Genomic DNA, 14376 nt, shown 5'->3' on the forward strand with positions numbered 1-14376 from the left:
ACTGCATAGGGGACCATATGGGATTCCAGGGATCAACCCAGGTTGGCCATGTGCAAGACAAACATCCTACCTACTGTACTATCTCTCAAAGTCTTGAAAATCCTTCATGTTAATAGAGAGTATAAATTTTCATTTTTAGAAGCTCAATGTCCAATGTTTATATACACAACTTTTTTTTTTTTTCATAGCAGGGATTAAACTCAGGGCCTCATACACGCAAGGCATGCACTCTTGCACTCTACTACTAATTCGTGTCTCTGGCTCTTTTAAGTTAAAAAAATTCTTTTTAATTGAATCACTGAGATATACCCTAATGATTAGGATGATTAGGTTTCTCTCTCTCTCTCTCTCTCTCTCTCTCTCTCTCTCTCTCTCCCTTGTGGGTATTGTGGTTTGTAATACAGATACTGAAAATTGGAAGGTTACCAGGAATATCCCTTTACATACTTTTAACACTCAGTTCTTGTTCTGGCCTTTTTTTTTTTTTTAATTTTTTAATGTTGACATCAACATTCTTAGGAGATTTGCTCAATACCTTATATACAGTAAAACTATCAACTTCCATCAAAGCGGCAATCACTGGGCTACACAGACATGGTATGGAGTATATTCAGCTCTCAGATTTCTTCCCTGATCCAAAAATATCCAAAGGAGCTTTTTGGGTCACACCCAACAATGCTCAGGTGTTACTCCTGACTCTGCACTCAGGAATTACTCCTGGAGGTGCTCAGGGGACTATCTGGGATGCCAGGGACAAACAAGGGTCGGCCAGGTGCAAAGCAAGGCAAACACCAAGCCCACTGTTGAGAAGAGTTTAAAGTTTCCAACACATGCGCTTTTTCCCCTGCACCCAGTCCAGCAACATGTTCTGCCCCATTTCTCTACTCTCTCTACCAAACCTCATAAGCAAACGTCCCAAACTTGCTGACTCCTAGACTCCTAATATTCCTTTTAATTTAATTAATTAATTAATTAATTAATTAATTTTTGTATCCACCTGGCCATGCTCAAGGGTGTAAAGTTACTCCTGGCTCAGGAATTGTTTCTGGTGGTGCTCAGGGGACCATATGGCATGCCGAGAATTGAAGCCAGGTTGAGCTGTATGCAAGGCAAACGCCCTACCGCTGTACTATGGCTCTGATCTGACCCCTAATCTTCCATATGTAAGGGCGATTTTTATATCCCCAGCACTGGCTACACATGAGTTGACTTGCTGATCAACTGACCTCTAATACTATGGGAAAACAAGTTTGAGGAAAACAATGTATACTATTTGTTAAATCAGTGCTTTACCCTGTCAAGGGAGTAATAACAGTGCCAGCAAAGTTTTTTCTTAAAACACACACACACACACACACACACACACACACACATACGCGCGCGCGCATCACAGAGAAAAAGAACTACATTTCTGGAGATAAATGGATGTACAGCAGCCACTTTGTTCCAGGAAGAAGCTGGGATCAACACGAATCTGCAGACTGAGTGTAAGAGAGCATAACCATGCAAAGAACATGGGTCCCTGATGATTTTGTTAAGTTACTGACTGACTTAACCAGCCCTTTTTTTGTTTTGTTTTGTTTTTGTTTTTGTTTTTGGGCCGCAGCTGGCAGTTCTCTGAACTTACTCTGGGCTCTGCCTTCAGGGAACCCCTGGCAGTGCTCAGTGCTCAGAGGTGCTGGGCATCAGACTCAGGCCAGCAATGTCTAAGACAAATGTCCTACCCGCTGTACTATTGTCCCAGCCCTGACCATTTTTTTTTCTTTATATGTGTTTTGTTAATGTAAGATCAAAGGTCATTAACAATTTCTCATTGACTTTGGGGATATTTTCTTTCCCTTTCTGTAATTTGTCTTTAACAAAGGGTAGTTTGTTTATATTGGAATTTTCCAGTTTCATGTTGTCAAGTCTCTCTCTCATTCTCTTCTTTTTTTTTGTTTTTGGTATTTAACTTTCAGTGACTTTATTTTTTAATTTGGTTTGGCACCATACCTGGTGCTGCTCAGGGATCACTCCTGGTGGTGTCGGGGGGATCAAATGGGATACCAGGGATTGACCACATGCAAAGCAAGCACCCTACCTGCTGTACTACCTCTCCAGCTATATCAGTCTGACTTTATAACATCATCATGCCAAGGTTATTATTTTTTAAAGCATTTGGGGGTGGAGAGAGCTTAATGGCTGGAGCAATGTGGGAGGTTCAAATACAATTCCTGGTACATGGTCCCCTGAGCACTACCAGTTGCCAACCTCTCTTCCCTCAAAATTGCACCCAGTGGCTGGAGCAATAGCACAGCAGGTAGGGTGTTCGCGGTAGACCTGGGTTTGATTCCCAGCATCCCATATGGTCTCTGAGCACCGCCAAGGGTAATTCCTGAATGCAGAGCCAGGAGTAACCCGTGCATCGTTAGGTGTGACCCAAAAGGAAAATAAAATTGCACCTCTTTCTTTTCAGTAATTTTTTTCAGTAACTTCTGAGTTTTTATGTAAAATAACTGGGCTGGAGTGAGAATAAGGTAAGGCCTTACATGTGGCCAACTCAGGTTTGATCCTCAGCATCACTGGGTGTGGCCAAATAAATAAATAAATAAAAATAAATAAAATTATGATGAGGGCCCAGAGCAATAGCACAGCAGATAAGATATCCTGATTCAGGGGCTGGAGCGATAGCACAGCGGGTAGGGCGTTTGCCTTGCACGCGGCCGACCCGGGTTCGAATCCCAGCATCCCATACGGTCCCCTGAGCACGGCCAGGGGTGATTCCTGAGTGCAGAGCCAGGAGTAACCCCTGTGCATCTCCAGGTGTGACCCAAAAAAAAAAGATATCCTGATTCAATCCCTGGCCACCAGGGATAGTCTCCAGCACTGCCAGAGCACTTCTGGACAGAGCCTAAAGTAGCCCCCGAGTACTGCTGGTGTAGCCCAAACACAAAATGAAATGTTTTAAATATGGAATTTTTGTGGGAGGGAAAGAGCATAGTAGGTAATGTGCACTTGCTTACATGCAGCCATCCTGGGTTCAAATTCTGGCCCCATGGGGTCCCCTGAGCACCTCCAGGAATGCAGAACTAAGACTGCACCACCAGTGTGGCCCAAAAAAAAAACAAGTTTTTTCTTTTGTTCTAAGGAATGAAATGATTATTGTTTTTCTCCAACTGCTAATCTGTTTTGGGAAAAGGGAGTGGTCATATCAAGCAGAGCTCAGGACTTACTCTTGTCTCTGTGCTCAGGGGTTACTTCTGGCAGTGCCAGGGATAAAACAAAATCATTTGACCCCTGTACTATCTTTCAAGACCCCAATAACTAGTTTCTTTAAATGTTCATATAGGGCCAGAGAGCCCAGCATGTAGAGCTCTTGCCTTGTAAGGTGCTGACCTGGCTTTGATCCCTGATGTCCTATGGGATTCTCTGAGCACCTCCAAGAGTGATTCCTGAGTGCACAGCCAGAAGTAACTCCTGAGAACACCAGGTGTGGCCCCAAAACAAACAAAGTTTATATAAAGGGCTGGAGGGACTGGAGCAATGGCACAGCAGCTAAAGTGTCATATGTGATCTCTTCCCCAAGCAGTACATCCCTGAGCACCCATAGGTGTAGCACAGAAATTACATAATTTGAAACAAAAAATATGCATAGCAGGGAAGACGAGAAACAAGTTCTTTTGGGGGAGGGACCACACCCAGTAATGCTCGGGGGTTACTCCTGGCTATGCATTCAGGAATCACTACTAGTGGTTGCTCAGGGGATCAAGTGGGATGTCAAGAATCAAACCAGGGTCAGTTGGGCACATGCAAGGAGAACCATATTCTCGACTGTAGTGAAACTTCTCTTTCTCTAACTCATGTAGTAACCGCTGCTTTGATTAAAAAGTCTTGTGTAGGGGCTGGAGCAATAGCACAGCGGGTAGGGCGTTTGCCTTGCATACGGCCGACCCGGGTTCGATTCCCAGCATCCCATACGGTCCCCTGAGCACCGCCAAGGGTAATTCCTGAATGCAAAGCCAGGAGTAACCCCTGTGCATCACCGGGTGTGACCCAAAAAGCCCAAAAGAAAAAAGTCTTGTGTAGAATTCTGTGGACCTGAGGATCAAATTCAGGGTCTCACATATGCCAGGCCTGTACTCTGCCACATCTCCAGCCTCCTCTCCCCCAATGCTTTTATAATATATTGAAGAGAGTATTCCAACATCTCATAAGTAGGATGTGCCTATGTGTGAAAGTGAGTCACATCATATGATGCAGAAGCATGTGAGAAGTGACCAATTGCTGACAGTGACCCTCAAACAGGCGCCTTGAGCCCTTCCTAAAGAAAAGTCCTACTTACTGGCAGTCTAAGGGGAAATTTAGGAGAGCAAGAGGCATCAAAATTTTCTTTTAATATGGGGCCACGTAGCTGAGTAATTCACATAATATTCAGTAGACCCAGGTTTAGAATCTGCCCAGTCAGGAGCAATTTCACTGCATGTGTTCTGGTAGGCCCTGGTGAAGCCTGAATCTTGCACAGAAACTCGGAAAAGGGGTTTTGGGTATTCCAGTCTAGTTTTTTAAAATTTTCCCTCTCGCCTACTCTTACCTCCCCCCTCCCCCCAAAGTAATGCTGAGGGCTTACTCCTGGAAGTTCTTGAAGACCATAAAAGTTATGCCAGAGATGAATCTAGAATTAACTGGATGCAAGACAAGTGAATTAACCCCTTTACTTTCTCTGGCCCCGAGTATATAATGGAAGATGGATTGTTTAATTGCAGTGAAGGGTCTTAAACCCTGGTAGGCTGCAAGATGGGTCGAATAATTTTGTGACTCCAAAATTCATGCTGGGGAATCAAGGGGAAAATATCTTTTTTTTTAATTAAAATACTTTATTGTATTTAAAAATAATCACAGTCCGCAGTTTAAAGAAATTCCAACAGCAAGTGTATGAGAGATGCCCCATATACATATACATTTGAGAACATAATGTTCTAGAGCACAGAAAAATCCTATGATGTCTATTCCAGCAGCATTAGGTGACAATAAAATGCTAGTGGGAAGAGGATATAAAATAGCTGCAAAATAGGTAAATAAGAGAAAATACCAGCTATAAGAAATGGAGAGATTGGAACGGTATTACCACTCTTAGATTAGGTAAGAATTATTGTCTTCATTATTGTGTCATTTTTACAATAGGTGAACATGTTATAAAATAGGTTTTGCCATGTTTTTTTTTTTAGTTTATTTTTAATTAGAGAGTCATCGTGAGGGTACAGTTACAGATCCATACATCTTTGTGCTCATGCTTCCCCCATACAAAGTTCGATAACCCATCCCTTCACCAGTGCCCATTCTCCACCACCAGTAAACCCAACATCCCTCCCCCCCTCCCCAAAGGGGAAAATATCTTGCCTTAGAATATTGGGTATGATGGGCTGGAGTGATAGCACAGCGGGTAGGGCGTTTGCCTTGCACGCAGCCAACCCGGGTTCAATTCCCAGCATCCCATATGGTCTACCAGCACCGACAGGAGTAATTCCTGAGTGCCAAGCCAGGAGTAACCCCAGTGCATCTCTGGGTGTGACCCGAAAAGCAAAAAGAAAAAAAAATACTGGGTATGAGGTCAAGAATTCAGTGTTGGTGCTATACTGCCACACATGCCTAGCACAATACTAGAGGTTATGCTGTTTGTAGAATCTCTTATCTGTCATCCCCAGCATAGTGATTGCCTGCTGTTTCACAGCCAGGTGTGTGTGAATACACCAATTAAAGGGCACAACTCCAGGTGATCACCACTGAAAGATGAGTAAGTAACACAGCTAGGAATTGCAACCACCAGGGAGCACCTATAGGATCACTACAGCACTGCAACCAGTGTGCAGACTGGTGAGCACATATACAAGCACCACAATTAAAGAAGTGCAGCCCCAGATCTGGAGATATAGTAAAGCAGGTAGGGTGCTTGCCTTGCATGCAGGTGACTAGGTTCAATCTCCAGCACCCCATATAATCCCCTGAACACTGCCAGGAGTGATTCCTGAGTACTTTTGGCTGTGCCCCCCTACTAAAAAATAAAAGAAAAGGAAAGAAATGCAACTATTGGAGAGCATTAAAACAGAGCAAGGCATCTGTTGCTGAGTACCTGCAGCCAGGTGTGAGCCCCTATCATTCTAAGAGCAATGAAGGAGAGGGCAGAGAGATAATACAGGAAGTGGGGCACTTGCCTTGCATGCAGCTGACCTGGATTTGATCCCCAGTACTATATATGACCCTGAAATCCACCAGGAGCACCCCCATGTTCCCTACAAAAGAACAATGATGGGAACTGAGCAAAATAAATAAAAATAGAAGTTGAAGAGATAATACAGTGGGCAGTCCCAAAAAAAAAGTTATTATGGACTTAATACACCACTGGATCCAGGCTTTTTTTTTTTTTCCTTTTTGGGTCACACACAGCAGTGCACAGGGGTTACTCCTGACTCTGCACTCAGGAATCACTCCTGGCAGTGCTGGGGGACTATATGGGATGCTGGGAATTGAACCTGGGTTGGCCACGTGCAAGGCAAACGCCCTACCCACTGTGCTATCGCTCCAGCCCCCTGGATCCAGGCTTTCTAAGCTGTACTATTCCTTCTGGTTGTTTGTTGGTTCAACTTAATTCTCACTTGCTGAATAAAGAGCATCTGTGGAGGAGTAAAAGGCAGAGGGGGGATATGTTAGTGCGAAAGAGAATGAAAGAGAACTAGAGTAGGCCACTGGTCTCATAATAGATTTGTTAGACAGAAGTCTGAGTGTAAATGACAAATACATTTCAGTTGTTGAATTTTGATTTTTGGGCCACACTTCATTGTGTTCAAGAGTTACTCCTGGGCTGGAGCGATAGCACAGCGGGTAGGGCGTTTGCCTTGCACGCGGCTGACCTGGGTTCAAATCCCAGCATCCCATATGGTCCCCTGAGCACCGCCAGGGGTAATTCCTGAGTGAAGAGCCAGGAGTAACCCCTGTGCATCGCCGGGTGTGACCCAAAAACCAAAAAAAAAAAAAAATCAAGAGTTACTCCTGGCCTTCAAAGTTTTCCAGAATCCAACCTTGTCTATATACTTAGTCCACTGAGCTATTGCCAGAAACACATTATTTTTTTATTTTTATTTTTTTTTTCTTTTTGGGTCACACCCGGCGATGCACAGGGGTTACTCCTGGTTCTACACTCAGGAATTACTCCTGACGGTGCTCAGGGGACCATATGGGATGCTGGGATTTGAACCCGGGTCAGCCGCGTGCAAGGCAAACGCCCTACCCGCTGTGCTATCGCTCCAGCCCCCTCAGAAACACATTTTGAATGCAATCATACCCCAAAATGGAAATTAATGGTTAAAGTTCCTTGCTTAACATTTAAGATGACCTATTATAAGCTAGACATTGAGTATAAAGAACCAAACAAAAAGGCTTAACCTCATGCAACTTTTCATAAGCAAGTAATATTTCGTAGGTCAGCTGATGAAGATCCAGTCAGGTTAGACTGGGAATTGTTGAGGAATATGGTTGTAATTTTAAACAGGTTGTAAGGAAAGAAAAACCTCACTGAAAAGGCAACATGTGAGTAAGGACTTGGCAGAGAAAAGGGAAGGAGCAATAAACTTTTAAGTTGAAAATAATTTTTGGGGCCTGAGAGATAGTATAGCAGATAAGGCACTTATCTTGCATGCAGCCCCCTTGGTTAAATCCCCAGTATCACATGTGGTCTCCTGAGCACGGAACCAGGAGTAAACCCTGAGCACAGTTGGATGTGGCCCTATCTCTTCACACTCAATATTTGTGTTTGGTAGATGCAGCCTTAAAAAAGAAAATGGGGTGGAGGGTCCTGGAGGGATAGTACAATGGGTAGGGCACTTGCCTTGCACATGGTCAACCAAGTTCAAAGCCTAGCATCCCATATGGTCCCCAGAATCCCACCAGAAGTTATGCCGAATGCAGAGCCAGGAATAAGTCCTGAGCATTGCTGGGTGTGGACCAAACATTATAAAAATATAAAAGATATGGGGCTGGAGCAATAGCACAGCGGGTAGGGTGTTTGCCCTGCACGTGGCTGACCTGGGTTCAATTCCCAGCATCCCATATGGTCCCCTGAGGACCGCCAGAAGTGATTCCTGAGTGCAAAGCCAGGAGTAACCCCTGTGCATTGCCAGGTGTGGCCCAAAAAGCAATAATAATAATAATAAATAAATAAATAATAATAAAATAAAATAGGGCGAGAGTGATTATGTCAGCTTGCATGTAGCCTACCCAAATAGGATCCCTGGCATCCCATATAGTCCCTGAGCTGACAGAGCAAGGAGTAACCCCTGAGCATGGCCGCATCTCCAGGTCTGACAAAAATAAAATTTTATTACTTAAACAAAAAAATTTTTTTTGGCTTTTTGGGCCATACCCAGCAATGCTCAGGGATTGCTCCTGGCTCTGTACTCAGAAATTACTCTTGGTGGTGGGGCTGGAGCGATAGTACAGTGGGTAGGGCATTTGCCGATCCGGGTTCAAATCCCAGCATCCCATATGGTCCCCTGAGCACCGCCAGGGGTGATTCCTGAGTGCATGAGCCAGGAGTGACCCCTGTGCATTGCTGGGTGAGACCCAAAAAACAAACAAAAAAAAAGAAAGAAATTACTCCTGGTGCTCAGAAGATCATATGTGATGCCGAGATTGAACCTGGGTTGACCATGTGCAAGACAAAAGCCCTATCCATTGTATTATCGCTCCATCCCTAAATAAATAAAATTTAAAAAAGAAAAGAGGAAAAAAGCACGTGGCATCCCTGTAGCAGAAGCATGTCTTCAGTCAAGACAGTGTGGCTCCAACAGGTTCAGAGTGGAGGAGACCACAGATCAGGAAACTACTGGAAATGAGAAACTTCATGTAAGGTTATTAATTTATTGTTACCTCCATGGCAAAATCCCATACAGGAAGGAACGAAAGGGAGCAAACGAATGGAAACAGAGTGGAAGCCCCTAAGTCAGCTCCACTGTCCACATTCAGCAGTTCTGGGCATCTCCTGCTAGTCGTATTAGCCCAAGATGACGGCAACAGCTGTTCAATCACGGCTGACAATTTTGGTACCATCTTTCTTGATCCCAACCGTCCAAGAAGGATCATTCTAGAAATGTTCTGAGAATTCCATCTGGTGCCAGTTAGTGTGATTACTAAGGAACAATTGTGGGACACACTGACAGTCCTGTGTGTAAAGTCTGAATTCCACCGCACGGGTCACCGTGTATTTTATGATCATCGCTTTAAAGATCCGTTTCCTCAAATTTTTTTTCTTTGTTTTTTTTTTCCCTCCCCTTTTTTTTCTTTGTTTTAAAGTGAGTCATCTCCCTTGAAGTCAGGGGCAATGCTCGAATGCGCGGGTGATTCGGGTCTGTCAGGTCTGCCCCCGCCCCCTCCCTCCCCACCCCCGTGGTACTCCCGCCAGCGCGCTCTCAGCTTCTTGAAACGGGAGGGAGGCACGCAAGCGCTCCCCGGCCCGTGTGTTACTGCCAAGCTCAAGTGTTGCTGCCGGGTACATGGTACCAGAGCACATGCCAGAGCGCATCTCCTCTCTTGAGATGTGTGCTTTCATACTTTCCACCTTTAACGCTGGGATGGTCACCGGCTCGCTCTACTTTGGAGAAGCCGTGTTCTCTTCAGAGCACGTACTTCACCTTACCTCTCTCCTTACCTTCTTTCACTTCCCAACAAAAGGAAGGAAGGGAGGAAGGGAAGGAAGGAAGGAAAGGAAGAAGGAGGGAGGGAGGAGGGAAGGCCAGACAGGGAGGTGAGCACAGCTGTCACCTCCTTCACTCCCACGGCGCTCACGTGGATCCGGCAGCTCAGTAACTGCTCTACTTCCGGAACTCGCTGGTCATCGCGACCAATCAGAGTATCTTTCCTGTCCGTCCCATTGTCAGCCTCTTCCTATCGGAGCGCCTCTGCCAACGCCCCTTAAAGGCGCCCGGTCCCGAGCCGGGGCAAACCGATTCCTTGGGTCCTGCCCGGAATTGCAGTATGGAGTCGTCCCGGGGGCGGCCTGAGCCCGAGGCAGAACTTCAGGGTCCGGGCAGACAGCAAGCCGCGGTGTTCGGTGACGAGCCAGGGCGGTCGCCCTCTGAGCCGCCCTCGGGTCCCTGGGTAAGCCGGGAGGAAGAAGGCGTGAACGTGGGTGGCTCGGGCCGCCACCCCCGAGTGTCCCCGAAGACTTCGAGCGGCGGCGGCGTCCGCCGGGCGGAACTGGAGGCTCGGGAGGACCAACCCGACCCCCGAGGAGAGTCGTCTGGGATGGGGAGCCGCCGGGTGGCGCTGGCTTCTGAGCGGGACCCGGACGGCTCGCCCCATCCGGAAGGGACCGAGCCTCCCGAGGACAGACCTGCGTCCGAGAGGGTCGGCCGTGGCGGGAGCCCGGGAGGCGGGGGGCTGGGCTCCGAGCAGGACGAAGAGGACGAGGCGGCAGCGGCGGCTGGCAGGGCCGGCCGAGCCTTCTCCAGCCGCCTCCAGGACAGCCGCAGCCTGGACGGGCTGAGCGGGGCGTGTGGCGTCGCCGGGTCCGCGGCGGGGGTCGAGTCCGGCCCCGGCGGCGGGCGTCGTGCCACCATCTCTAGCCCCTTGGAGCTCGAAGGTACTGTGAGCCGCCAGGGCGACCTCACGCACTTTGTGGCTAACAACCTGCAACTCAAGATCCGTCTGAGCGGTGCCTCTCAGCCTCCTCTCCCTGTCCCCGCACGGCCGTGTTCAGCTCCTGGCCTCACCCCGGCCATCCCCCCCATAGACCCGGACGTGCTGCGGGACCTGGAGCGGCTGAGTCGGGAGCTGGGCGGCCGGGTGGACCGTCTGCTCCGCGGGCTGGGTGGCGCGGTGCAGGAGCTGACAGCGCTGAGCGTGGGCTGCATCCAGACCTACCGTGACGCGGTGGACTCCCTAGGCGAAGCCGTGGACATGAGCATCAAGGGCATGTACACGCTGCTGGCGCGGTGCGAGGAACTGGAGAGGGCCCTGCAGCCGGTTCAGGGGCTGGCGCGTCAAATTCGGGATATCAGGCGCACCCTGGAGGTGTTGGAAGCCCTGTGCAAGTGACTCAAAGGGCCGGAGACACCTGCTACACACACACATACACACACACAGAGGAACTCTGCCAGGAACTGCCTGTTGCGGAAAGACCTATAAGACTCTTGCAAATGCGTTAAATAGGCTCGTGCCCCTTCCTGGGGCTTGTGCAAGTTTATGTGAAGATGTTCTAAGGACTCTCCTAATGAGAGGGGATGATGCCCTGCTTCTGTTCAGTTGACCCTCTGTAGCTACCTTATGCTCCCCAGCTCATTACTAGCCAGAGCACCATCCTGGGAACCCAGGGTTTTAGGTCTTGGCCTGGGATACGATTTCCGTAAAGTGGATGAGAGAACAGAGGAGGTCCCAACCCTTAATGTGACACCCGATTGCTATGGCCATATCTCAGGTGCCAAGGGCTGTGGGGACTTGAGAGGACCCTGGCCATACACCATGCAGATAAAGTTGCACACTGCAGATGGATAACTTCCTGCTTCTACCCTCTGGTCCCTTGCCATGCTAGTTTCTCCATCCCAGTAGGGGTGGATAGGAGAAATGCATTCCCTGGTGAAGGGATCTCACTGTTCTCAGGGTTCAGGTAGAATTTTTGCTGGTTTTGAAGCCCACCTACTGTGGAGTGTTCTAATCAGTATTGGCTTTCTAAGTTTTTGTGGAATTAAAGTGCTGCTACTCCGAAGGCTGTGTCTCTGTGGGGTTTGATGAACCAATGGAATTGGCATGAGGATCTCCCTTGGGACTGGTGCTGGATTGTGGTGGGAGTCCCAGGCTATATGGGGATGGACATGGTTTTAGTGCTTAGCACATCTGAGTGGATATTCAAGACACACATATGAGTCCAGAGATCTAGTAGAAGCAAATATGAAAGCAAGATACTTTAGAGGAGGGGAAGGGATCCTCTTCTCAGTTCTGAAGTTACCTGTTAGGGGGTAGCGGAATTGGACATTTTGGCTCTGACTGGAAAAAAGATGTTCCATTTCTTGTGCTACTCCCCACCGATCAGTGCATATGGAATGGTTGAAGCACTCATTTTTATCCTTTAAATAGCCGCCTACCATTTTACAGTTCACATAGTTCTAGTAGTCCCATGTTTTAGTAAAGATACTTAAAAACAGGCTAAACAAAAGGAAAAAAGGGAGGGAAGAACAAGAGGACAACGGCAGAAATCAAAGTTCTGAGTAAGGTACTCTTTCATCCTTCCCATAAAAAAGACCACTTTAGAATGAATTATATTTTTATCCTTCAAGTGCAGAAAATTCTGTGCCCCCTTCTCATTTTGCCAATTGGACTATGTCTTAATTGGTCATACAAGTGGGACAAAGGAAGCGTCCTTTTAAAACTCAAGCAAACTGGATGATTGTCTTATATCCTGTCTGAGGAAATAATGTTTTTATAAAAAAAAAATGCAGAAAGCTCTGGAATTGGAAATGTTTCTGTGTGAGCCTTCCTCAATAACAGGTACTCACATAATGTAAAATCAAGTTATCAGTACAAAAGCAGCAAGAGTTCCCTACAGGAATCAAACCTGCAATTATAGTGTTTTGATGCCACCCTCAAAATAACTGAGCCAACCAACCTCCTCTAGTACAGATGATAAATGAAACAAAATAAATTTTATATTTTGTCCAGTCCTATCAGGAATAAAAAAAAATGGGCAGCATGGATTTTTTTTGTTTTTTATAGAATAAATTGATGCTATCTTTATTTTATTGAATCACCATGAGCTACAGTTACAAAACTTTCATGTTTGAGCTTCAGTCATACAATGATCGAATACCCATCCCGCCACCACTAATGTCCCCAGTATCCCAACTCCCCACATCCGATCAACCAGAGCGGCTCCCCCTGCCTCTGTGGCAATTTCCTCCTTTCTCTCTGCTTATGGCCATTATGGTTTACAATACAGATAATGAGAGACCATCATGTTTGTTCCTTTATCTACTTTCATCACCACACATCTCCCATGCCGAGCGATCCCTCCAACCATCATTGACTTAGTGATCCAGTCTCTATCCCAGCTCCCTTCTCCCCCAGCTCATGAGGCAGGCTTCCAACCATGGAGCAATCTTCCTGGCCCTTGTCTCTCCTGTCCTTGGGTGTTAGTCTCATATTCATTTATTTTATATTCCACAAATTAGTGCAGTCATTCTATGTCTATCCCTCTTTTTTTTTTTTTGCTTTTGGGTCACACCCGGCAATGCACAGTGCACAGGGATTACTCCTGGCTCTACACTCAGGAACTACTCCTGGCGGTGCTCGGAGGACCATATGGGATGCTGGAGGAATCAAACCCGGCTTGACCGCGTGCAAGGCAAACGCCCTACCCGCTGTGTTATTGCTCCAGCCCCTGTCCCTCTCTTTCTGACTCATTTCACTTAGCATGATGTTCTCCATGACCATCCACTTATGAACAAATTTCATGGCTTCATCTTTCCTAACAGCTACATAGTATTCCATTGTGTAGTTATACCAAAGTTTCTTTAACCAGTGGTTTGTTCTTAGGCACTCTGGTTGTTTCCAGATTCTGGCTATTGTAAACATTTGGGAGCATTAAGCACTTAAACAAAAAATGAAAACTGAATTTGAGTACTTGTGAAAGTAAGACTCAAGTCCCAATACTGAAAAGAGATAATGTGAGTCTGGGGCTTGCTGGCAGGTGGAGCACCAACGAAACGGTACATGTATGCAGTGTCCATATACACCACCAATATGAAAATGTCAGTACCCTGCCAGTTCAGAAAGTGAGGCTACAGACTCATGGGTATCCCGGGGCAGGATGTCAAGATACATATGCAAAAATAGCCAGGGGAAAAGGGACAGCTGGGATTTGAACCCAGTACTACTGTTCACTAAATAAGTGGTTTCACAAAAGGACCAGTAGGGGAATAGGTATATATAACACTTGGTTTCTACAACTTAAGGGTAAACAGCACAATACATTTTGCACATATACCAGAAAATTGAATCAATATCTGAGCGATGTTTGAGTACAAAAGCAGTATGACACAGGATACCTAACATGCCGACGAGGATGGGACTCGAACCCACGCGTGCAGAGCACAATGGATTAGCAGTCCATCGCCTTAACCACTCGGCCACCTCGTCTACACAAAATTTGGCGCTCAAGATGAGCTCTCCTCAGACAAAGTATGACCCTATTTACGTTCCACGGTGTTTGTGAAAGTTTCTGTCCAGCACCTTAAGGACAATGGACGGGTTTTGCCCGAGCGAGCATCCTGCTTTCTACCCTCTGAACAATTCGGAGTGCTCACTCAAGGGTCCTTTCCTTGGCCCGACTCAGCAGTACACCCAGATCTTCAGGAT

At 46.8% G+C, this 14376-nt stretch overlaps 1 protein-coding gene and 2 non-coding genes across 3 annotated transcripts; 2 read left to right on the top strand and 1 right to left on the bottom strand.

Annotated features, from left to right (window-relative positions):
• Positions 1-9416: 9416 nt before the first annotated feature.
• On the top strand, positions 9417-11729 carry BORCS6 (BLOC-1 related complex subunit 6). The gene has a single exon (XM_004604841.2). The coding sequence runs from the start codon at positions 10003-10005 to the stop codon at positions 11062-11064; it is 1062 nt and encodes a 353-aa protein (XP_004604898.1). The 5' UTR covers positions 9417-10002; the 3' UTR covers positions 11065-11729.
• A 584-nt stretch (positions 11730-12313) lies between these two features.
• Positions 12314-12439, top strand: LOC129404036 (small nucleolar RNA SNORA27). Its single transcript, XR_008629646.1, has one exon. It is a non-coding gene; the product is annotated as a small nucleolar RNA SNORA27 (small nucleolar RNA).
• Positions 12440-14075: 1636 nt separating this feature from the next.
• TRNAS-GCU (transfer RNA serine (anticodon GCU)) lies at positions 14076-14157 on the bottom strand. Its single transcript has one exon. It is a non-coding gene; the product is annotated as a tRNA-Ser (tRNA).
• Between the last annotated feature and the right edge of the window lie 219 nt (positions 14158-14376).

This window comes from Sorex araneus, chromosome 3 (genome assembly GCF_027595985.1).
Source record: "Sorex araneus isolate mSorAra2 chromosome 3, mSorAra2.pri, whole genome shotgun sequence".
Lineage (NCBI taxonomy): Eukaryota > Metazoa > Chordata > Mammalia > Eulipotyphla > Soricidae > Sorex > Sorex araneus.

Coding starts and splice junctions, on each gene's coding strand:
- BORCS6 (XM_004604841.2), top strand. CDS start 10,003: ATGGAGTCGTCCCGGGGGCGGCCTGAGCCCGAGGCAGAACTTCAGGGT.